This window comes from Pogona vitticeps, chromosome 1 (assembly GCF_051106095.1).
Source record: "Pogona vitticeps strain Pit_001003342236 chromosome 1, PviZW2.1, whole genome shotgun sequence".
NCBI classification, from domain to species: Eukaryota; Metazoa; Chordata; class Lepidosauria; order Squamata; family Agamidae; genus Pogona; species Pogona vitticeps.
This window is the reverse complement of record NC_135783.1, coordinates 300,370,772-300,396,737: the sequence shown is the minus strand read 5'-3', so window position 1 is coordinate 300,396,737 and position 25,966 is coordinate 300,370,772. Positions and strand designations below refer to the sequence as shown.

At 39.2% G+C, this 25,966-nt stretch overlaps 1 protein-coding gene across 2 annotated transcripts in view; it reads right to left on the bottom strand.

The window, feature by feature from the left end:
- The window catches only part of LOC110078989 (cytosolic phospholipase A2 epsilon), a 35,171-nt gene that overhangs the window by 5,136 nt on the left and 4,069 nt on the right, over nt 1-25,966 (bottom strand). Inside the window, exons 2-18 of one of the 2 annotated variants that reach the window (XM_072986231.2) lie at nt 25,888-25,960; nt 23,885-24,021; nt 22,536-22,667; nt 20,554-20,594; nt 19,248-19,290; nt 18,387-18,450; nt 15,323-15,486; nt 14,561-14,644; nt 13,151-13,188; nt 12,155-12,290; nt 11,071-11,207; nt 9,094-9,316; nt 6,774-6,888; nt 4,080-4,217; nt 3,668-3,775; nt 2,329-2,526; nt 797-963 (exon numbers count right to left, since the gene is read on the bottom strand). In XM_072986231.2, coding sequence (XP_072842332.2) covers nt 797-963; nt 2,329-2,526; nt 3,668-3,775; nt 4,080-4,217; nt 6,774-6,888; nt 9,094-9,316; nt 11,071-11,207; nt 12,155-12,290; nt 13,151-13,188; nt 14,561-14,644; nt 15,323-15,486; nt 18,387-18,450; nt 19,248-19,290; nt 20,554-20,594; nt 22,536-22,667; nt 23,885-23,893 — 1,797 coding nt within the window. In that variant the 5' untranslated portion in view covers nt 23,894-24,021; nt 25,888-25,960. The remainder of the gene's footprint in view (nt 1-796; nt 964-2,328; nt 2,527-3,667; nt 3,776-4,079; nt 4,218-6,773; nt 6,889-9,093; nt 9,317-11,070; nt 11,208-12,154; nt 12,291-13,150; nt 13,189-14,560; nt 14,645-15,322; nt 15,487-18,386; nt 18,451-19,247; nt 19,291-20,553; nt 20,595-22,535; nt 22,668-23,884; nt 24,022-25,887; nt 25,961-25,966) is intronic. The other variant, XM_078391324.1, reaches the window with a different exon arrangement.

Genomic DNA, 25,966 nt, shown 5'->3' with positions numbered 1-25,966 from the left:
CATAGCGATGAGGTTTTTGCAATCACAAAAGCGATCGCATAACAATGTTTTCAATGGGTAAAAATCACTTTGCGATGATTGGTAAGCGTTTCACTTACCAATTATGTTTTAAAAACAGCTGATCGGTCATTCCAAAATGGCCGCCGGAAAAAATGGCCGCCCACAGTGTTTTTGCACCATTTCCTCGCATACCGTGCAGCGAAAATGGCGGCCGCATGGAGGATTTTCGCTTTAAGGTGAGTTTTTTGCCCATAGGAACGTATTGAAGGGTTTCAATGCATTCCTGTGGGCTTTTTTGCCCCGCATAGCGACAAATCTGTATAGCGATGATTTTTTTGGAACGGATTATCATTGCTAGGCAGGGCATCACTGTATTTTATTCATTTCATTGCTGTCCCACCTTTGTGCCCCTAGAGGAGCCTCAAAGTGGCTCAGAAAAGATGTCCAGACCCAGATATGATATTATTGCACATGATAAAATCTTGGAGAGGTGTGGAAATAGTGGGACTTGTGCAATTGTACTTGAAATAATTTCAATCATTTTGAATGGTGGTTTCTGGTCAGATATGACTACACTGAATCAGCGCAGGTTCCCTTCCCCTAGGCTCTTCAAATAATCTTCTCTCAATATTTAGAAGGAAGGAAGGAAGGAAGGAAGGAAGGAAGGAAGGAAGGAAGGAAGGAAGGAAGGAAGGAAGGAAGGAAGGAAGGAAGGAAGGAAGGAAGGAAGGAAGGAAGGAAGGAAGGAAGAGCCTATTAGATATGGAAAAGTTGCTATGGACAAAATTCTTCTCACCAGTGTCTGAGATCCTCCACTGTAATTTAAATGCAAAATGACATCCACTTTCCTCTCTGGCCTCAGCAGAGGAGGGCAGCTGGTATTGATGAAGAATGCTGTGTCTATAAGCTCCAGGTATTCTGCTACATCGCTCAGTTCATTGGGAGCTGAATCTATCACGGTGTCTGAAAGGCAAATTGAATATTGACACATTCAGCCCTGTCAAATTGAGGTGTGAATTATTTGGCCCTCCAGATATTGCAAGGAAATCCTATCTGTGTGAGGCTGCATTTGAAGGTGATACAGAAGCTACACCAGGTTCAGAATGCAGCAGCCACATTGGTTTCAGGAACTTTGAAATATGACCACCTCTCACCAATCTTAGCATGCCTGCATTGGCTTCTTGTTTGCTTCTGTGCCAAATTCAAAGTGTTAATTCAAAAACCCTTAACAGTTTGGGACCTTTTTGCCTGTTGGAGCATCTCTCCTTAAGAGCTTCTACCTTTCCAAGCTTCACTGTTGCAAGCGGCCACCCCAACGGAGACCCAGAAAATGATCACTAGGAACCAAGCCTTCTTGATGGTGGCTGTGATGCTTTGGAACATGGTGCCTGTGGATGTCCACCAGGTGCTCTCCCTCCTGACCTTTAGGAAGCCGGTTAAAACTGAGTTTTTAAAAGAAGCCTTAAAGAACATCCTCCTCCTTTGATTGTTTGTTTATATTCCATTTTCACTTAGCTGTAGCCTTTGGCAGTTTCTTTGGTGGAATAAGTTGTTTATTTTAGTCAAGGTGGGTGAGTGTTGGTTTTTAACTGTTGTAATTGTTGGCTTCCCACTATGTACGCTGTATATAAATGGAAGAAACAAATAAATAAACATAGCAAGTTTCATTTCAAGAAACCTAGGTGCAACCTGCTGGAGGGAATGAGCTAAATTTATTTCACCAAAAATCACTGAATTAATCTTCCTGCAATATCACCCTTTCAGACTAAAACCATGCATTTACCTTGTTCATGTTCACCACCAGTTTTTGTGGAAAGTTAGACATACAGTACTGTATTTCTGAAAAAAACTGAGCTTAAAGTGAATAATTTATTCCTGCAGTCACTGAACGGTATTCTGGGGACATTATGAACAAGAAGGGTGTATGATCAAGAAAAGGAATTAAAGAAGGGCTGGGATTAAAGAAACAGAATGATTGGCAACCCTGTTTCTTGAGATTCAGTGTAATAACTCAATCTTGTCCCAGCTCCATAGCTTTTATTTATTTTATTTATTTTATTTATATCCCGCCTATCTAGTCACTTAAGACCACTCTGAGCTTTTACCACCCACTCCCTCTGTATGTGTTGATTGAGAAAACAGCAAACTTGCTTTTCTTCCTAAATTGAAACTACTGCATTCAGGACTGTTAAACATTGGATAATGTGCACATATAATTATGAAAGAGGATTCATGCCCCATAAGAGGAGAGGAGAGGAGAGGAGAGGAGAGGAGAGGAGAGGAGAGGAGAGGAGAGGAGGGAGCTGGATAAATTACTATTCACATTACCTTTCCAAATACGAAACCTGTCATTCTCCAAATATTTGTTGTTCAGCTGGAGGCCCTTCATGAAATTGTGGAAATGTGAAAGCACTGGACGCAATGTTACAACATCTCTAAGGACATTGGAGAGGGTCCCACTGGGGATGAAGAGGCGTGTTGGCTGCACATAGGGCCTCTGAGGCAAGCTGTGTGGACTCTCCTTTTCTGTGGAGCAGAGACAGCTTTGCTGAGATTCCTTGCCTAAAGTTTCCTTGAAATAGCGATAAAACAGTGCTTGGCAAAGTTACTTTTTAAAACATTACTATTTCCAAGATATCCCAGCCAGCATGGGGACTTTTCCTAGCTGTGTAATAAATATTCAACTATGATTATGATAATCAACAACAATGAATAACAACAATTAACAGGAACAAGGTGACTTACATTTTTGAATGTCAAATTTCAGGCAAAAATATGGAAATGCTTAACATTTAAAATATCAAACTTAACATTTTCAGTTTTGCCAAATTTTACATTTATTTAAAAAAGAAGGCTTCACACTATAGCAGACCATTGTTGTTGGACCTTGTACAATATTAGTGAGCATGCATTAAGGGTGGGGAACAGAAATGCCATTAAATGTTGTCAAAGTAGAGAATTCTTTGGATTCAATTCTGTTAATAGAAATTGCCTGTGAATAGTTCAGAATGGAAGCAGGATGGGATAGCTCAAGGAAATTGGGAGAGTCTGAGACTCTAGCAACTATTTCAGGTGGGAATAGGTATCCTCCATGAATATATTAAATGGGAGGTGGAAAGAAGCTGGATGAAGACTCAAGGTATACCTGCCAAGCCACATTCCCTTCTCCTTCTTCAAGCTGCAAGTAGCTTGACTCTCTTCAACTCCCTTCTGCATGCATGCTATCCAATGCTGAATTCCCCTAGAAGCATGAAGATAGCAGGTTGACAGAGGAAAAGGGAATCATATGGCTCCTATACAAGTCTTTAGACAACTGTGTGGGATCTGACCTTCAGCATGCCTGCATGCAAGTGGAGGGAATGATTAATGCTATCACTGAAATTTACTTCTAGCATTGTATTGTGTATAGTACAGAAGAGCAGAATGGAAGAGCATCCCTTCACAGGGCTTAACACTTACATACAATAAACTAACTTGGGGTACAGGGGCTGGGAGGGAGGAATCTATTTGCCAGTTTATAAAAGAATGGAGAGCCAGGCATACGGTTAAATTTGAGGGAGGGTTCTCTATTTCAAAGTAAATCTCCAAAATTCTTGGGAAATGGGGCCTTTTGTGTGATTAATCTTCCAAAGGAAATAAATTAAATGAGAGGGAATATTGTACTGACCTATATCATCAATACGATCTTTCGTCCATCTGTGCCAAAAGTCATCTGAACAGTCTGCTAAATATAAGGCATCAAGCACATTTTGGGAATATATATTACTCCACATGCCTGAGAAGGTAAAAAAAAATTGGACAAAGACTTATTTGAGATAATGTTTTCAAACCACTGGAAAGCAAATTTAATTTAATGTTCAACCAAATTGGTAACAAGCGTTCTACTCTCTATTTTTTCAAAGTATACATTTAGAAACTAAAATTGTGGGAAGAAAAGATTTACACTGATCTAAGAGTCATCAGAAATCAATGAGAATTAGGAATGCAGTAATTTTTTTATTGTAACATTAACAAGGATTCAATTTCAAAATGCACAGGATACAATTTAGCCCTTTCTCCTTGTTTTAAGATAAAGCTACCTTGCATGAAAGTGAGCCGAGATTCTGGGATCTTCTTCATCACACGACCCATGAAGAACTCACTTCCAAAATCTTCTGCCTTAATGAAACTTCCATATTTCAAGAAGCCAACTTCATAGGGCGTGAATTCCACCCACTCTGTAAATAGCCATATAAAAATAAAGGTAAGTTACATCAAAAATATGAATCATTCAGAGCATGGAGGCAAACTGATAGTAACTCTGCAGTCAACCTTTTCATGTTAACTGGGACATTAGAGGAAATACTGTATAGTACAAAAAGCAGTTTTCAAAGTTTTTAGTTTTCAGTCTGTTTCTGCATACATAACAACAGCAAACAAAAATATTGTGACATCTGTAAGACTAACAGATTCATAGTATCATAGAATCATAGAATAATGAAGTTGGAAGGGACCTATAAGGCCATCAAGTCCAACCCCTTGCTCAGTGAAGGAATACAAATCAAAGGATATTCATTTTGGTGAGCTTCATTAAATTACAATCCACTTCTTCAGACCCATGGGCCTATATTTTTTTTTATATCTACATGCCAATGAGAGGAACTATGGGAGTTGCCAGCAGCTAATTGATAAGATTCCAGGTGTGTTCAAGTTGCTTGCTAAATGAGCACGCAATGAGATTTGTGACTAGCACAACATGTGACTAGCACCTTATCAAAGCTCTAAACACCTTGGGGCCTAGATATTTGAAGGAGCATCTCTACCCATGTAAACCTGCCCAGTCACTAAGACCTGCTGTGGAGGCCCTCCTCCATGTTCCACTGTTGAGAACTATTCATTATGGGGAGACAGAAGGGTGGCTTTCTTGGCTGTAGCACCCCAACTATGGAATGCCCTCCCCTTGGAGGCTCAACTGGTGCCAACGTTAGCATCATTTTGGCAGAAAGTCAAAACATACTTAGTTATTAGAACCATTGGAGGGTTAAGGATCTTGACATGCACAGGTCCTTAATGCAATGGTTTTAATGTTTCAATTTTGTATGTTTTAAACAGTTGAATTTTCAAGTGTTTTGAAGATTTTTTTAAAGGAGGCATATAAATATAAATAAACAAATACAGTTTGTGTGTATGAGGAAGATTTTCCCAAGGCAGAGGAAAGGGTCTTATAATTTTATCCTTTCAATGATCACCCCTTCGCCATTTCAAATTGAACTGACTGTAAATTGATGCACTCGTTAGTAATACCTGTCACCTGGTATCTGCAGCTAGTAGCGCAAGACTTCAAACACATGTGCATGCTAAAATTAATTAGCGCACTTAAAAACCAAACAACTCCTAGGTGTGTACATAAGATTCTCATAACTGCAAGTGTCTACAAGTCTGTCTGGGGATGTGGTGGCACTGCAGGTTAAATCGCAGAAGCCTCTGTGCTGCAAGGTCAGAAGGCCAGCAGTTGTAAGATCAAATCCATGTGACAGAGTGAGCCCCCGTCACTTGTCCCAGCTCCTGCCAACCTAGCAGTTCAAAAGCATGCAAAATGCAAAAAATGCGAGTAGATAAATAGGTATCACCTCAGCGGGAAGGTAAATGGCATTCAGTGTCTAGTCGTGCTGGCCATGTGACCACAGAAGATTGTCTTCAGACAAACGCTAGCTCTATGAGTTGGAAACGGAGATGAGCACCGCCCCCTAGAGTCAGACACAACTGGACAAATTGTCAAGGGGAACCTTTACCTTTACAAGTCTGTCTACAGCACACCAGTATAGAAGCTTGATATTTCTGAGTACTTCATGAAACTGCAAATCCTAGAATTCAATACCATAGGTCTTAGCCATGGCTGTTGAAATGGTATCAAACTGCTACAGCTGTGTGGTGTAGCTATATTCTAGGTTTCATGGTCTTGGAGCTCTGACGGATCAGTACTCTGTTACTAGTAATAATAGTAGTAGAAGTAGTGTGTATACTATATACTAATACACATAAGAACTGAAAAGCATCTCAATCAAGTGTTTTCTGGATCCCTGGAGAATGCAGTTGATCACTAAAAACATACAATGATTAACTAACAAACAGAACTGTTTAAGCAAAATATCTGTGGAGATTCTCAGTTATCCAGGTGAGATTATCTGGAAGTTGAGTCATAGCAACTGGACTTCTTTTTTGTTAGCTTGAAACATTTCACTACTCATCCAAGCAGCTTCTTCGGTCTGAGGAGAGTTGGTAGGAGAACCCTGATATATCCTCCACGTTAAGTTTCAAACTAACAAGAAAGAAGTCCAGATGCCATGACTCAACTTCCATATATTTAAGCAAAGTGTTTCAGCTTCCGCAGCCTCAATTGCTCTAATAAAGATATAAAGTTTATTCCATCTTGGAAACAGCCTACTGTTTCTAGAGCAACTGAAGAAGGCAGGAGAAGGCTTAAATACTTCTATTTGTTAGTATTATTACATACATAAACTCACACAGGTTCACACACACATATGTATATGTATTCAAACAGAGATAGACAAAAAGCCATCTAGAATTCACTGATTGACTGACTTAGCTACTGTCCCATATGTGCATGCACCACTCTGGGCAGTTTACAAGTTAAAACGTACAAAGTCTAGCATGTGTTTGTAGAAAAAAGGCCATGAAAAGCCTCCTGTTCAGCCTTTTGATATCTAGCTTTTAAAGTATGCTCATATAATGTATGTTCTACTTAAGACTCTACACATGTGATTGGATCTTACCTTTAAAATCCAGTGTGCTATATCTGTCTCGGACATTGAGGGCAAGGTAAATGGGCAGAGGGTTCTGTCCCATGTTCACTGCCTTCCGTTGATCTGAGAGCTTGTTGGGATCTGGCTGTTCAGGGGAAGTGATAATTAACAGAAAATTATTTGGGCTTGTGTTAATTTATCTTGAATGTTAAATATTCCTGTTTAGGAAACCATGTCATTTTTCTATGTTTATAAATGTCTTATACAGTACTGGTTTGGGGAAGTTATTTTCTATCGTATTTCTATGAAGTATAAATACATCTCTCTAGCTATCCAAAGTTTCTGAACAAAAGTTGCCTCGATGCAGCCTCCAAATAGATGAGACATTTTAACCCTCATTTAGATGGATAAAAAAAAAAATCTAATTCCCTGAATGACTTCTATGATTTTTTTAAATCTATGGAAAAATCAATATATTTCAGGGTATGAATATGACCTGAAATATATTCATATGGTCCCTATGTCCATTCGCAGGAGCATTTATGGGTGCAGAAGCAATTTTATTGCCTTATACCCAAACATCCAAAGTCAGAAATCACTACAAATGTTTGTTTTGAGTAACTAAGAACTCCCTTTTTTGCAAAAAAAAGGTACAACCAAACAAATGTACTTAAGAACAGTGTAACTGTTTTTTTACAATTCAAAACTATAAGAATCCCACTCGGAAACCAATAGACATCCAGAAGCAAAACTGCTCTTTTAATGCATTTGCAGGAAGACCAAGTAATAATGATAGTGGCACATTTTTCAATTCCAATAACAAGATTATGTCTTCCTACAGAAATATTTTCCAATGAAGAGCCTTTCATTGTGCCTAAGTGATGCCTCTGAGTGCCCTGTGTTGAATCATCTATGCACATCTGCACCACATCTTTCCATTCCTCAAAAAGCTAGCAGCTCCATTTCATCATTTCTAGATGGAATCAAACATGCAGATGCTGCTGTTCCTTATCTTTTGCCTCCTGGATGGCCATAGCCATGGAATCTATGGCCATGGCCATCCTTGCTTTGTATGCCTTAATGAGTGCTCTGAGAAAGTATGGTCTTCAAAACATGAATACCAGGAGGCACTATCTTCATCTTAAGACGTGCACTGATCACTCTCAGTCTCTCTGAAAGTGCCATTCCCAGTTTCCTCTGAAGTACAAGATTTTCATTTTATTGAACTCTTGACTGCAGAACACATAACATAAAAACAGTAGAGAAAGATGTACTTTTCCCCATCCTTGTTTTTGTCGGTGCACACTGACTTCCACCTCCAACCCACAACGGTAATGTGGAGTCATATTTCCTTTCCTTTTCCCCCACCCCATTCAGACCATAGCAAAATATTTTTTTTTAATCTGTTCAAACACATAGTTACTGTTCATGGAACAGCCACAGATTAATTTTTTCAGTTAATTCTGTCTCTTTGAGGGACTCCTGATAGTCTAGCTACCAAGCAACTGATCACATATTTTCCCTTTCATGAACAGGGTGCTTCATTATCTTAGGGAATAGTAGCTCATTTACACAGATAACAGGGCTTCAGATGGGAGCTGTCTTCCACTTCCGTTTTAGCGGTGGGAAGTACTATTTCCTGAAGCACTCGTGCCAGATTTTCTGCATATGTGTCAACCAAAACACAGCATGGAACACTTTTTGCCCTGACACACAGCACCACAATGCAAAAGTGCAATACTTTGTTGGGATAGGGTTTTGTTGTAGTAGGTTGTTTGGTTTTTTGTTTTGCTTTGTTTTTTGTAAAATAAAAGCCTGTGAAGGCAGGTGGCTGAAACTCAAGGGCCATGTACACAATTCCTCAGGTATACTGTAAAATGCCTGATTTGTAAGTTCGGTTCTTTGTGCTATCAGCAACAAAGAATAATTCCTAAGGTACTAAAACATCCCGCCTGCCTTGATGAGGATTAAAATGACTATCTACAACAACAACAAAAGTTAAATTAGAAATGGTACTGTAAACAGTTTTTAATCAAAACAATGACACTTTGATGTTTTGAAACTCATTGCCTTGGTCATGTCAGTCTCTGGTAGCCTCCTTTATCATACCAGGATGGTTTGAAACTGAAATGCTACTAAGCCCATTGAGATAAGTACTTTGATGGCAGGAGGGTGGCATAGTTTCCACCCAATTCACCAAGATAAGTGTGGCGTACACATATATAAAATGTAAATGTAAAGAAATACTAACAAACTTTTTTGCTTTTCAGGTTTATGCCATTTCCTCACCTTCATCTATAATTAGATCACATTCTCCTTTTTAAAGAAGAAAAATATGCTAATACAATACCTCATCATGGAACATGGATTCAAGAATGAGTCCCCAGAGATCTGCAAAAGACAGCTTGTGGCCCTCTAAGTGCCTCTGACATATTTCCTTCTCATAGTATTTTAAGCGCTCCCCAGAAAAACAACACAATTTATTTTTCATGACGTGTTTCTGAATTTCATTGACCGGCCCTTTCAGATCCTTCTGTGACCAGTATGCATCACCATATAGTTTTATCATGGTCCTGGGGAAAGAATTTAAAAGACGAAAATGTAGAGTTGAACTGACCAATATCTTCAGGCAAATACAGATGGATACTTACCTGGTGCTAATTTGGTCATGCAACTGCTTGATGTTGACTGTCCTCCTATACATTCAGGAGGGTGTAACTGTACATATGCATTGCGTCAAACAGCGAAGGAAGTAGCAGAGAGGGTTATACACTACTCACTGCTTGGATCAAAGGAGTTTATAAATTTCCTACATACTTCAAATAAGATAATGTTTCTCCCTCCCAGCAAAAAAAATCCCAAAATAAATAAACCAGAAAGCTGCTAAAGATCCATAACCACATTCAGATGTTCTCTAACACAGAGATTTACTATGGTCATGCCAAGACAACAGAACATGTGGTGTTCATGTTACATTCCATCAAATCATTTCTGATTTACAGCAGACCTATGAATTAGTGAACTCCAAAAGGTCCTGTCATTAACAGCCCTGCTCAGGTCTTGCAAACTCAAGGCAGTGGCTTTCTTCGTTATAGAGTCATAGAGTTGGAAGAGACCACTGAGGCCTTCTAGTCCAACCCCCCACCATGCGGGAACACCCATCAAAGTACTCCCAACAGATGGCCATCCAGCCTCTGCTTAGAAACCTCCAAAGAAGGAGACTCCACCACCCTTTGAGGCAGCCTATTCCACTGCTGGACAGCTCTGACCGTCAGGAAGTTCTTCCTAATGTTCAGGTGGAATCTCTTTTCTGGTAGTTTGAAACCATTGCTCCGTGTCCTAGTCTCCGGAGCCCTGGAAAACAAACCTGTCCCTTCTTCAACATGACATCCTTTCAAATATTTAAACATGGTTATCATGTCCCCTCTTGACCTTCTTTTTGTAAGGCTAAACATTCCCAACTCCCGTCGAATAAATCCATCTCAAGGCCGGTCTTCCTCTTTTCCTGGTGTCTCCAACGGTAGAACAACAAACTTACTCCACTGCATTTCTATTTGCTGACAGCATCACATTCTATCCTTTCTTCTGTTAGAGCTGCAGGCATCAAGCTTTAATTTAAAATGCTTGGGGGAAAAGACACATTTTTAAAAAAAAATTAAAGTGGTGCCAGGGGGTGGGGGGGCATTATGCTAAGAAAAGAGAAAAGGTAAGGAAAATGTCTAGAGGGGTCCAGAAATACCAAAAAAATATTTGTTCTGGTATTATGACTTTTTCCTTTAGCTTAAAAAGAAACCCTCAGATGACATTAGTGGCAGCATAATATCCAGATTCTGAGGGGGTAACAGTTCTATTCTACTCTGAAGAATTAGACTGCATCTGGAGTACTTTCTCCAGGGCCAAATTAAAACATGCTGAGGCTCTAAACTACTGTACTCACAAGCATTACTAAAATAACACTTGCAATGTGGTTCATTTCTATTCTGTTTCCTTTTGTATAAAGAAGCCCTTTGTCATCTGAGACCGTAAGCGGTTGTTCAGTCGGCTTGAACATAAATCCAGCACTCACTTTGTCCAGTTATAGATACCACATTTTAAGAAGGACAATGTGACCAAGATAGCAAGGGTTCTGGAAGCCAAGGACAGAACAGCATATAACATGCATTCTGCCGTGAGAAGTTGCTTCTGTTTCTTTAACTGAAGGCATAGATGACCCATTTTCATTGGCTCTGTCATGCATGGGAAGGACAGAAGACCCAGCCCATTACACTGGTGGAGAGGGAAAACAGAAGCCCAGGTTCTCTTAGCAGGGTTTTTTTCCCCTCCTTACCATGTTGTTCCAGATAAACCAGTCATGTATGAAATACAGTCTAAGAGATTCAGCTTCTGGAGAGCCAGCAGGCTACCCAACATGGCTGTCATTGATCTTACACCTCCTGCTGTTGTCATCAAAGCCACTACTGGAACCTACACAAAAGCAAAACATCTGACATTAATTTTTTTAGGATTGAAGAGAGGAGGTAATGTACATGATTCAGTATTACCAGAGTCTGAGGAACTTATTTAAAAAAAAAAAACTAAACTCCCAGAATTCTCCCACCAGCACGCCCAGTTTTAAAGCCGGCAGGATGCATAGTCACCCCTTGTTTTATACTATTCAACAGTCTTGGTGCCTTGCTGTAAACCTTTCTTGATGGGCTTAGTTACCAGTGAAAACACTACTATTTAATTTAATGGAGAGTGGGTTGTTTGTAGTATGTTATTAATGGGGTAACTTTGTGTCAGATTGGGTGCTGAAAACATTTAATTTAAACTTATAGAAAGTTTCCTGTCCCACTGTCCCTTTCAGGTTCTGAAGCTCTCTCTTGCTCTGGGAAAGTCTTTGCTAGCCTCAGGACAGGGCGAGTGGGGAGAGTCTTTAACAATAGAAAACCACTACCATATCATCACCTGTGGTTCTGATCTAGACGTTTTGCTTTCTAAAGTGGAACAATAAAAACACTGCCCCTTTCTGCAAGCCAAAGTGCACAGGATCTATAGATCACCTGATAATTTGGGCACCTGAGACAGAAAATCCCACGAGGATAGAGGCTTCTTTGGGGGAGTAACAATAAAGTAATATAAAATCCAAAACAAAGCAATGTGAATCTCCTTCATAACTCTCAAAATCAGTTTCCTGAATCAACCAGGTCTCGTTCTGCTTACTGGTAGGGCTCAATAGTAAGGTAGCTTACTCTGAGTTCAAGTGGAGGAGGCATTCACTGGTGACTCTAGATATCTACTGGTTGCAAATTCAATTTTCTACTCCTTTTCAGAAGTGTATATTATGCATGATGTGTATTGTGTCCATATGTTTACACCAAATACCATGAGCTCCCTCTGTTTTTGTTGACTTTATCCTTTGAAGGCTATACCTCATCATCCTGCAGGTCTTCTTCTAGTTGGAGAACATTTTTCAAACTCGCAGCAACATATTTCTTGCGCATGCAGATGAAATCCTGCTCCTCTGGACAGAGATCAAATCCTAAACGTACATCAAGATCCTTCTGACTAGAGGACAAAATGTGTTATTATAATCTGAGCATTTCAACACATATTTAATCAGTTCAATTTAGTAATTTTATTGCAAGTGAGAAAGCAACATAGTGCATACCTTTGAACACATGTGAAAACCAACATAATAGTTCTTACTGGCCTCAAATAGACCTGGTAAAGTCCCCTTGTTTCTATTCTAGTTGGGACTAATAATTGGGTTTATCCCATTCAATATATTTCTATTCTGCATTTTAATTTTTAAAAATTCAGAAGTTAATGTGCAGAATAAGTGGGTTCGTGCAAATAATGAAGTAAACATGTCAGTCTGTATCAGCATATGGGCAAAAGAAAAGGGAACTAAATAGTATAGTACTCTAAAGATTAACAGTTCTATTTTGATGTGATCCTTTGTGAATTATCTCTGGAGCAGAGATAACAGTGGATAACTACAAGGGCTCAGAGTTCAAAATTCACCTTAGTGAATTCTCAGGGCCAATTCCATATCTGTGAAATATGAATAATAAAAGGATGTCACAAGACTGAGCACGAAAAAGATTTAAAGAAACTGTTGGAATTTGATAAATAACTTCAAACAGTATTTGTATCTAAAACATGACAGTGAATAGTACTAATATTTGTCAATTGGCAGAATTGCTAAGAGTTGTCAAGAAGAGAACAGCAGAAAAGGAAGATGAGAGTTAAAGCCCCATGAGAAACCTCTTTCTGGACATACAGGGAGGGCTAATAGATCAGGCTACTATTTGCCTCTTTATGAGCAATGTGAGAACACTGGAAGGGAATTCTCTCAAATAACTGAAAATCAATGAAAGTAAAGATTGCAGTAGAACATCATAAGAATCAACAAACGTGTTTACCAGTTTCCTGCTGTCACAAATATATCACACTGCTTTTTCTAAAACAAAAACAAAAGCCAGAAATAAGTATGTATTAGTCATTTACAATATTATCGTGATTTTCGAATGGATTTTGTTTGCCCTCCTTATTTGTTAGTCCACTCTGACAATTAACACAGCCTGTGAATTGAATCTTAATGGGACAGTTTGCATCTGTCCTGTTGTGCGCATCTCCATCGGTTCTGTCTACACAAAGGAAATTTGTTTAAATAGAAAATGTATAAACCAGAAACTCACAATGCTCCTATACCTAACTTCAGATCATCATGAATTTGTGAGGAATATCTTTAGGGTCTATGAGTGTATGGAGAACATTTTTCTAAACTACTGAATAGATGTATTCTCTGACATTGTTTAAAGCAGAAATCCAGTGTCATCATGTGAGGAGCAAGATACTCTTAGATTCTGGTTACAGGGAAATCTCTCTCTCTTATTACAACAGCCTTACCGGCTGCCATTCTGTTTCCAGGCCCAACTCAAAGCTGACTATATAGATTTGTTCCAGACTATTTGAAAAATCATATCACCCCATATGAGCCTTCTCGGCTTTTAAGGTCTTCTGGGGATGCCCTTCTCTCAGTTCCACCAGTTTCCCAAGCTCATCTGGTGAAGATGCAAGAGAGGGCCTTCTCAGTGGCTGCCCCAAGAAAATACATTGATCTCCTCCTTCTTGTCCCTCCATTATCAGGCAAAGACCTTCTTTTTTCAGGCATTCCTTTAAGCAAAACCTGGAGGTCTCAGGAATGCCATATTTATTAAATTTAGAGACTGCAAACTGTTTTTAAAATGTTTTAAACCTGTTTTGAACCTTGATTTTGATATTGACGAATTTTTTATTGTTTTTAAATGTAGTTTTTATGAAATTTTAAAAACTGTTTATGATTGTATTATTTTAATTGTTGTGAGCAACCTTGGGGCCCCTATGGGGGAAAAGGTGGCATATATACTGTATAATATAAATAACTAATAAATAAATAAATAAACATAGCTACTTCCAGATACAGGAGCACTGAAGCTTACATGAAACTCATTATATGAATTTCCACGCATTTCAGTGGAGCTTCAGATCTGATTGCACATTCCTCTGAATATGCAAGTCAACTCCATACCTGGGATTCCCGTGTATAGAAAAAACCCTATACTTCCAAGAGACCATTGGTGTAAACACAGATCACTGGACTGGACACAGCCTGGAAATGTAATTGTAAATGTCCCAGAATCCCCTTGTCAGCATAGTCAGTCACAACTGGAAGGTTCTGGAAGCTGTGGTCCAAAAAAAAAAACCCTAATATATTTTGTACACTGTTCACTCTGGAACTCTGATAACACAGAAATGTGATGAAATATATATTATTTGCAACAATGACTCACATTAGCTATTTCTACTGTTTGTCCCTCTGGGAGATGAAGCAAGGACAGCCATATGGAGTCCCTTATCCCTCTATTTGAAAAATTCTGGAAGAGGAAAAAGAAATGGCACAACAAAATCATATTTTTAAAAATAAAGAAATAAAGTTTATGGTAAGCAGTTCCTGAGCACTACTGGAGTGACATGGGTGTAGCATAACCAAGCATGGATATGTTAGGTGAAACAGAAATATTTCTGGGCAATAGTTCCCTAGTTGCATAATTCATTTTCATCAGAGATGATAGATAGATAGATAGATAGATAGATAGATAGATAGATAGATAGATAGATAGATAGATAGATAGATAGATAGATAGATAGATAGATAGATAGATAGATAGAGAGAGAGAGAGAGAGAGAGAGAGAGAGAGAGAGAGAGAGAGAGAGAGAGAGAGAGAGAGGCAGACAGACAGACAGACAGAGAGGGAGAGAGAGAGAGAGAGAGAGAAAGATGTACCATTAAAAGCAATTAAGTTATTCTGATTCTGCAATCAGTCCATGCCAACACTACAGGGCTAGATGAAGCAATGGTGTGACCTGGGGCAAAAATATAAATTCTTTTGAATCTCTAATCATACTTTCAAAGTGACAACTGAAAATAGGCAAACTGCATGCAGTTTTTTGCTGTGTTCTAATTATTCTGATCAACAAAGTATTTCTAATTTTTTGCATGCAGGTTATGGATGCTACTTCTGTGGACCTAAATATAGATGACAGTTACTCACACAGAAGGACCATTTCTTTGCTAATTTCACCTCCATTTGGGGGAAACAATACTTAGCATAGTGGAACTCTATGGGAACTGAGGCAGCATTTTTGGTGCGAGAATCCAGGACAATGTTCTGTGTATCTTCATAGGATCCTTTCACTGTAAATGTGAAGTTTTGTTCTGAGGGCAAAGCAGACCATCAATTATTAATCAGTATACAGTCTACAGTATAACCTCTCTCCTCCTTATAGTTGTACACATCAGGTCAGCTTTCCCCAACATAGTGCCCTCCAGATGTGTTGGACTGAAACGTCTGGCATCACAGCCAGCATAGCAGTGGGATACACTGCCAGGGATGGTGGAGGTTTCCATTGTCCCATATCAGGGAAGCCTGCATTACATTTATTCCACCTTCACTACTGAGGTAGGCTGAATCAAGTTTCAGTGACTTGACCAGAGTCACCTGCAGAACTTCAGAGCTCAGGGGAACACTGGAAGCCATATCTTGCCGTTCAAGTCCATTCTGTCCTTTAGATGACACCCGTTCTCTTTTATAAAGTGGGTGGGAGATTACACTCTGATGAAAAGGAAAACAGAGTGCACCAGAGATCTGCTCAGTATTAGAAAGCAAGAGGATGGGTCTGCAGAACTTGATGCTATAGGAGAGAATTACAACTGAACTGTACTACAGCTGTCACTAATTAGGGGATTTCTTAGCTGCAGAATATGTGTGATAGCCAGAGCAGGAATTTTCTTCACCTCCCTTCTCTTGTAAATTAGCTAAGCTTGCCTTGTGCTTAGTCTTCGGAATGCAGCCATGAGTTTTTTTTGTAAGTCTGATTTTTCAGATGCCTGAATCATGTCACTATAACCCTAACATGGTTTCAGTTTTAATGATTGCTTATGTATAACATACTGGACAAGTCCTGCTTGTACATGCCTGTATAAATGTACTAGGCTTTACGCCCAGCAGCAAGGAACTGCACAATTTGATTGTGCAATCAATCATGCGCCCTAGCATGACCAATTGCGCAAAGCAGAAGCAGAAGTTCTGCACCTCAAAACTATCATAACTACTGCAGGTACAACACTGAATTGCCCCCACGTAGTTGGGCAACAGGATTTTGCCCAGCATTAGATTAGATAAAGAAGAAGGGAGAGAGTGATCAAAGATCTGCCTTTATAATGGGTATGTGTGCACATTGAGGGATGTCAGATACTTGCAGGAATAAGGAATAATGGCCCAGTTATTATGGAGAGTGAAGTCTAGTGGGCCTTAGAAAGCATGGCTAACAACAAGGCCAGTGGAAGTATTGGCATTCCAGTTGAACTATTTAAAATCTTAAAAGATGACACTGTTACGGTGGTACACTCAATACGCCAGTAAGTTTGGAAAACTCAAGAGTGGCCAGAGGACTGGAAAAGATCAGTCTGCATCCTAATACCAAAGAAGGACTGTGCCAAAGAATGCTCCAACTACCGTACAATTGCACTCATTTCACAAGCTAGCAAAGTTATGCTCAAAATCCTACAAGGTAGGCTTCAGCAGTATGTGGACCAAGAACTCCCAGAAGTACAAGCTGGATTTCGAAGGGGCAGAGGAACTAGAGACCAAATTGCTAACATGCGCTGAATTATGGAGAAAGCCAGAGAGTTCCAGAAAAACATATACTTCTGCTTCATTGACTATGCAAAAGCCTTTGACTGTGTGGACCACAGCAAACTATGGCAAGTCCTTAAAGAAATGGGATTGTGTGACCACCTTATCTATCCCCTGAGAAACCTATACGTGGGACAGAAGCAACAGTTAGAACTGGATATGGAACAACTGATTGGTTCAAAATTGGAAAAGAAGTATGACAAGGCTGTATATTGTCCCCCGGCTTATTTAATTTATATGTTGAAGACATCATGTAAAAGGCCGGACTGGAGGAATCCCAAGCCAAAATTAAGATTGCTAGAAGAAATATCAAGAACCTCAGATATGCAGATGATACCACTCTGATGGCAGAAAGTAAGGAGGAATTAAAGAACCTCTTAATGAGAGTGAAAGAGGAGAGTGCAAAAAATGGTCTGAAGCTCAACATCAAAAAAACCAAGATCATGGCCACCGGTCCCATCACCTCCTGGGAAATAGAAGGGGAAGATATGGAGGCTGTGACAGATTTTACTTTCTTGGGCTCCATGATCACTGCAGATGGTGACAGCAGCCACAAAATTAAAAGACGCCTGCTTCTTGGCAGGAAAGCAATGACAAACCTTGACAGGTTTGTCATTTAAGTTAATTTAATTTATTTAATTTAACTTTTTCTTTTTCTTATCTATCATTTATTATTTTTGTATGTTTGTTAATAATGGATGTTCATGGATTCATTTTGGTTTAATTGTATTTGTTCTGTTGTCAGCCGCTCAGAGTGGTATAATTATACCAGATGGGCGGGATATAAATCAAATAAATAAATAAATAAATAAATAAATAATAAACAGCATCTCAAAATGCAGAGATATCACCTTGCCAACAAAAGTCCACATAGTCAAAGCCATGGTTTTTCCTGCAGTGATGTATGGAAGTGAGAGCTGGACCATAAAGAAAGCTGACCGCCAAAGAATTAATGCTTTTGAACGGTGCTGTTGGAGGAGGCTCTTGGGAGTCCCCTGGACTGCAAGGAGAACAAACCTATCCATTCTAAAGGAAAGCAACCCTGAGTGCTCACTGGAAGGACAGATCCTGAAGCTGAGGCTCCAATACTTTGGCCATCTCATGAGAAGAGAAGACTCCCTGGAAAAGGCCCTGATGTTAGGAAAGTGTGAGGGCAGGAGGAGAGGAGGACAACAGAGGATGAGATGGTTGGACAGTGTCATCAAAGCTACCAACATGAATTTGATCAAACTTTGGGAGGCAGTGGAAGATAGGAAGGCCTGGCATGCTCTGGTCCATGAGGTCATGAAGAGTTGGGCATGACTAAACAACTAAACAACATTCTCTATTCCTGTAAAATCTGGATATCTTGTGGTATTTCATAAATGTGTGTGCTAGATACAATAAAGAAACTCCAGAAATACACAAACAACAATCTTACTTCCTCTTTTCTTTTTCTTTTTTCTTCCATCTACCTCTGCTTTTAGACAGCAAAGTTGCCGAGACTGTAAGAAGAAAAAAATCCAAACATGTACCTTTAGGGGTTCACAGACTAAAACAGTAACCAGTTTGTCTCTCCTTAACTCGTTTAAAGGTTAACTGTTCTTTCTGCTTATTGCATACAATATACACTTACTTTACAATTGTCTCTTTTGCATTTCAAGCGAAGTGTTGTTTATCTGTTTATTTTCATCTGAGCACAGAAACACTAGAGAAAAAGACTCATCAAAGTTAAAGCAGACTTCACTAGCTGCAATACCTAAAGCGACAGACTCTGTGCTCCATAAAGTCTCAGTGTACACAGCATACATTTATATGCATAAGTACTGGATACAATAAGAAACATTCACATACATGCACACATGCCCCATTCATAGCTTTGGTGATGCACTCAGTTGTGTTCTTCCATTTGCAGAAGAATGTCTGACCCAGATAATGTCTCTCTACTAGCCAAAAAAAAGAAGAAATGGCTTTCTTGGTGGCTTCTCTCAACTTATGGATACCCAACCCTTTCCTGTTGCCCTCCTGTTGCCAGCAAGCAAGAGGTATTTACACATCACATGCACCTCCACGATCATACAAGAACCAAGGGAGAATATGCAACAGGGAACATTTTTGCTAGAACAGACCTCCCCTTTTAATAAGAGTTACCTGGTGCAGTGTATGCCTTCAGAAGTCATCAGGCTCTAAACTAAAAAATATTTATCATTCATTTATTTGCCTTTAAGCGTAAAAAAATCCTCCCAAGCCATGGGATATGATACAGAAACTATGGATACAAATACAGAACCAAAGGACATACCAGGAGTACTCCATTTGTAACAAGATTTTCAGGAATATCTGGCCTGTGAGGCAAGGAATGGGAAGAAGGGGAGGAAGATACTTTATTATATACCTCATTTCAATTGGTATCCCCCAATACTTTCTTTCATATTCTTCTAAGTCCTCTGAGCCATTTAAGATAGATATATTACTTTTTCCTAGAAAAGGTTGGATTTAGGCACTCATTTTTTTAGTTAGATCTGATCACTGTGAGGAAATTTTAAAAGGAATTAGTTGCAACTAGAAATGGGCACAAACCACTTTGTGCCAAGTTATCTTAAGTTGTTGGCACAGCACCACAGGTGCCACACATTCCCTCTCCTCCCCCACTGGCTCCCCCACTCACCAGCCAACATGGACTGCTTATTCCCTGAGATTTTCCAGTCCCAGCAGGAGCATGGACATCCCTTCTCCACCTCCTCCAGCAGCTGCCCACTGACAGAGAGCCATGCAGGAATCCCTGCCCCACCTCCTCATCTGGGTGGGCAGCTTCTGGGGGAGGCAGAGAAGGGAAGTTCATGCTCCTGCCAGGACTGGAAGATCACACAACGGGGAAGGAACAAACAGCGCATGCTGGCTGGTGAGTATGGGAGCCGACAGGGAGGTGGGGGTAGGTGCTGCACCAATGAGTTACAGTGACCTGGCATGAAATGCTTCAGACCTCTCTCTAGTTGCAGCTGTAGTTCTGTGACTCAGAGAAACAGTTAATTACCATTATAAATTGTGATCTGCATCCATTTGTTAGTCCCAAGTATGACAGAACTTCCAGAATCAATTGAATTTACATAAATGTTGACTTATCATTAAGGACTTGATTCAGCATATGTCCTCTATCTGGAAAAAAACAAGGGGACTTCAGCTGAATTTTTTAAAAGTATACTTTTCTTTAACTATTTAATTTCCAGTGTCACAGAAACTTAAGTTACTTCTTAGCAACCCAAGGCACACAGAAGACAGCATTTGAACCATGAGGTATTCCTCCTTCACCATGAGGAAGAACATATCCCTGTAACTGTTAAGTAACTAAAAACTACTCTTGCATTGGAAAAGGAAAGATGATATTCTTGGTTTGTAAACTAAAACTGGTTTTCATTATGATGTTCAAGGTTATCTGAGTGAGAGAAATATTTTGCACTTTTGACTAAAATAGCAGAATCATTTTTAACAAATTATTAACTCAAAGGACATTTGGTATATGCCTCTTAACGATGTTCAGGCCATTTGCATCAGTTCATAACATATGCATTATCTACCACAGGCATTTCATCAGCTCAAGTTTAACTCACATTTGTTCCAAAGTAAACTCCACTTCCAGCACCTCATCCTTCTGAAACCGAAAAAAAAAAATAGGAAAATGAAATTGATGTAAAGTTACACAGTAATGTCACAAATGGTAGTTCTGCTGTGGCACTTTCTGGAAGCTACTTCATTAGCAAGTATTTCATGTCTGAAATATATGAAACACATCAGAAAATTGTGTGTCATATACCATTCTTCCTCACAAAGAGTTCAAGGCAGTACATAGCATAAGGAAACATATATTGTCTGTGCATCATTAAAACATAAACAATTCTATACATAAATTTAAAGTACAGTAACTACCATAGTATTAAATGAAACATAGCATACAATCTTGATGAGCATAGCAGAGCATGTTTTATATTGGAAAGCAGCTACAACAAAATGGAAGCATAGTTCCCTACTGTTTTTGACACAGTAGTGATGCTTATATAGAAAATAGTCCTAAGTGGAGCAACCGAGAACTGCCACAACCAAACTTTCGTATGATTGGTTTGTTGAGTTAAGATATTGAGGACCTCTGTCTTGCTACAACCAAAGCCTTTGTCTTGGTAAAGAAGTACTTCTTCCAGAGGGGCTCTGACAACACATGGAGCATCACTGAGAAAACCATCTTCTGTACAGAAGCTGCTGTAGGAGTTACAATTAGCCTTTGAAGAGCAGGATAAAAGTTTTTAAAAAATAAGTAAGGAATGCATGTATAAATCACATAGGAAAGGCCAAGGACAGTGTTTTCTCAAGAAAATAGAGATACATGACTGCTTTGATTACATTTTTTAGGCAGGGGTTCAGAATTTAGGTCCAGTAGATCAAATCACCACATGAATCTCTTCAGCTTATCATTTAGCCCTTTTGAAATGCTGGTTGTGGCTGAATTTTGATGGACAGCTTCATTCTGAATTACATAACAAGTGAATTAAGAGTCAAGCTATATGTTACCTGAAGTTACAGCTACATCTTAGGTTTCTGATACATTAATTACAGACATGGAAACTAAACCCTGTTACAAACCTAGATGGCAGCTCCTTCCCCGCACCTACTCTGGCAATGCAATTACAGGCCCCAACAACATCACACACAACATTGAGGGTGTCTTTACTTGTTCCTCTGCTAAGTGTGATCTATGCCATCTTTTAGCTTTTGACTTAAATTTTTTTTATTCATTCATTTAAAATATTTTTACCCTGATTTTCTCCTTAAGAAGGACCCAAGGCAACTTAAATCATTAAAAGACAATATTCAAAGCTAAAACCAGTAAGTATACTGGTATACTAAAAAGGATGGGAAAAATCACACTAAAAGACATTAAACAAAAGCAAGACCAAAAATACATTCAAAGCAGTACGGCACAACCATCAATTTTAAAAAAAAACACTCAGGCATGTAAGCTACTATGAGAAAAAAATTCTTATAAGATGTCAGGAAACATGCTGGGAAGGAAGGAAGGAAGGAAGGAAGGAAGGAAGGAAGGAAGGAAGGAAAGAAGCTTTGCAGATCAAAACTTCAGATAAAATCTGGTCACATCAAATCTTCAAATATTCCACATGATTCAATTCCAAGACTTATTTAGACTAACTACACTTTCAGGTTTCCTTCTAATAAGGACACTGGCAGTGAATGTTGTCGTTTAGTCATTACGTCGTGTCCAACTCTTCGTGACCCCATGGACCAAAGCACACCAGACCCTCCTGTCTTCCACTGCCTCCCAGAGTTGGGTCAAATTCATGTTGGTAGCTTTGATGACAGTGTCCAACCAACATCAAAGCACAACATGCTTACAATCAGAGGTGCAGTAGGTTTGTTAATGAGGCAAAAGCAGCTTGTTGTAGGCATGCACCTCAGAACGTGATGAAAACATTGAATGCTGTATGCTAAACAAGTTAAATATACATTAAAGGATGTTTTCAGGGTGTTTCATATTAAGCTATATTTTACTTTCCCAGACTGTAGGCATCATTTTGTTTCTCACCTCTTCATTGAGTTCAAAATGCTTGCAAACCGTTTCTCCGGGCTGAAGTTGAGCTATATCAAATAGGACCGTACAAAGCTTGTCATCCTTAAAAAACTTTTCTTCATCACAGACCTTTAGTTCCAGTATGTTCTGCATTGAAAATAAATATATGAATTGAAGAGGCAGACCCCACTTTGAAGGGAAGGCAGCATTTGCACATATATGGGAGAATTCAGACAAGTATTTACTGCATAGTTTCAGATGTTAGATTTAAAAGTCAGTATTGATTTCTGACAGAGACAAAGCACTCAGAAACGTTTACATCTGTCCTATTCATATGCCTTCATAAGTCCTGTCCTATTAATCTGTAGTTTTCTTTGTAAAAAAAAATCAAAATCCACCAAAATTCCAGTTTGTAAACTTAAATATTAATTTAACAGAATGCCTTATCGAAATAGACATTTTTTTGTTAATTCCATCCTAAAATATATGTTTTTGTGTGTATCTTGATAGCTTTTGAGGCTGTGAACATCACAAAATTTGTAGAAGGAGCTAAACAGGAAGGCAACCATGTTCCAATAAATATCTTGGTCAAGAGAACAAAGATCAGGCCCATTTGTTTTAAAATGTAGGTCAAACAAGATCCCTGAGAAACCTTTATAGGTAAGAGATTCTTCTGGCCCACACCACCATTCCACCCAAGAGAAAATAACAGGTAAATCTTCATAACAAAAGCTTGTACTTGATCTCTTTGGGATAATCTAGATTAATAGGGAACTTCAAAGCAGTGACAGTACAGGAGACAAATGATTATGCAGTATATAATTAGAATTTGGAGCCACCCCAGGAAATTGTTGTAACCAAGGATTAGAAACAGGATGCATAGAAACCGAAAGATCCCCAGTGGATCTTTTTTCAATGCCGCATGTTCCTTACGCATTTATAGCCAAGAGATGCCTGCATGTATTGCAATCTCAGGGAAATGCATGTAAAGGTTGAGTAGGGTTGACACAAGGGTTCTTTCCCAGTCTGGTAGAACCTTTCCTCACATGATGGACTGGCCCCAAACACGAAGTCATATCATGCACACTGTCTGTCCTGCAGCCCCACATAAAATTTACTGGGCCAGAGAGGTGACCTCTTGGAGTCAAAAGGGTAAGAGCTTTGTCCATTCACAAATCAAATGTAAGTATATATTAGCACAGCTTGGAAAACTTGGTTTTTTGGACTCAAACCCCCAGAATCATTGAAGCAGCATGGGCACTGGGCATTTAACTTGGTGGTTCTGGGATATGTAGTCCAGAAAACAAGTTTCCCAGGCTTTGCAGGAAGACACACAAACAGGAAAGAAACAAATAACACCTGACCTTAGCCATAAGCTGGATCCTAAAGAAGAACGTTGCGTTCCAGACTGGATTTCTTGTATTTGAGATGGTTTTAGTCCGGAATTCACCAGAAGAAGCTGTTGGTAACTTCAAACGTACGTAACAATCACTTTGGCTTACTGTGTGTTTTTAAAACAATATATTATTCTTTAAAACCAGGGATGTGCTTGTCATTTCTACACAACACTTTAACATATACTATCCATAAAATAAAATAAGATAAATTAGCTCAAATCATTTAAAGTAAAGGTGGTTTTCCACAAAAATAACTTTGCTATTTTGTCATATTGAATATCTAATTCTCAAAGTCATGGTAATTAGGAATTTTGATTTCAAACAGATGAGTTTTATTCATTAGATCCCCTTTTTTCATAACAGCACAGTGAGTATATGGGGAAAGAATGTCTAACATTTATCTAACCAACCTTTGGGATGATGAAACTGAGCAAGATCTGTCAGGTACACATAACCCTGTTTATGGGTTTATCCTTTGAAATGTTGCCTCATTTATATAATATCCAGTTTCTCCTTCCATCCCACCAACCTTGGGATAAATGTACACTTGTAGTACATCCATTTAATTAGTTACAAACAAGGATATCTGCAAGTGGGATCTGAAGGCCTTAGGAATAGACCTTAACAGATGGGAAACCTTGACATCTGAGTGTTCAGCCTGAAGGCAGGCAGTGCCTTTTATAAAGGCATTAAGGTGTGATTTTATTAGCATCTTACGAAATTGCCATGCCTTTCAGTACATAATGTTTAATTCACTGTAGTTGACTTTTGTCCTGGCTAAAGCTGGAATCAAACAAGGCCTAGAAAACTCATCCCTATAAATGGCTGCGATGCAAGCATATCTGCAAGCTTGCAGATATGGTAACTTCAAGCGGGATCTGAAGGCGTTAGGAATGGACCTCAACAGATGGGAAACCTTGACATCTGAGTGTTCAGCCTGGAGGCAGGCGGTGCATCATGGCCTCTCCCAGTTTGTAGAGGCACTTGTTCAGCAGGCCGAGGCAAAGAGGCAGTCCCGAAACCAGCAAAATCAGGGAACTGGACAGGGGACTGATTGTATTTGTTTTCAGTGTGGAAGGGATTGTTACTCTTGAATTGGCCTTCTCAGCCACATTAGACTCTGTTCCAACACCTCTATTTAGAGCACGTTACCATAGTCTTTCGAGACTGAAGGATGCCTACTGTAACAATTATTGTTAACAATTTCTCCAATGGGCCTAGTCTAGGCTAAGCAATGGGATTTTGCAATTTACTATACTAAGGAACAGGATTTTGGCCAATGTGTGGTACGTACAGGTTCACATGTTTTATATTTCAGTGAGATTCACATATGAAATAACTAAAAAGAGCTGCTTTGCTCAGCATCCCAATTTACAGACTTGCACATGCACACAATTTTTTTTGTCAGCCAGTACTGGATTTACATGTGAGGTAAGTAAGCCACAAGCTCAAAATTTTAATTTTTATTATTATAAAAGAACAATAGATTTAAAGTCAGGCATAATATACGGCCTCAGCATGTCTTAAACCAACTCTGCTGCAAACAGGAGCAAACCATGTTTCAAACGCATGATATGAATGAGGCTTCCACCATTTCCCTTCCCAGAGATAGCAGAGACAAGGAAGACAGCTTCTTTAAATGGTTCAGCAAAAACAATGGTAATGGACTCAGCATCAACATCAAAGATGGGCAACTTGTGGGCCTTCAAATATTGCTGGACTGCAACTCCCATAAGAACTAGCTATGATAGCAAATGGCAAGGGCTGATGGAAGTTGCAGTCCAACAACAGCTAGAGTTGTCTTTTCATGATCTACAGAACCTGTGATAGAAAGGGCTATCATGGTTTCCATTAAACAATGATAACAAGTACTACATTTTTATTAAAGCCAAAGGAAATAATGCTAAATGAATCCCACCCATCAGTGTCTAAGGAGTTGGTAGACAGCAATAGGTTTTACTGATACTCACATATATCTGCTTGTCTTAGATTCCTCGCTCTTATAATATGTACAGACAGCAAACAGAAGGGAGGGACTTGTGGCTAAAG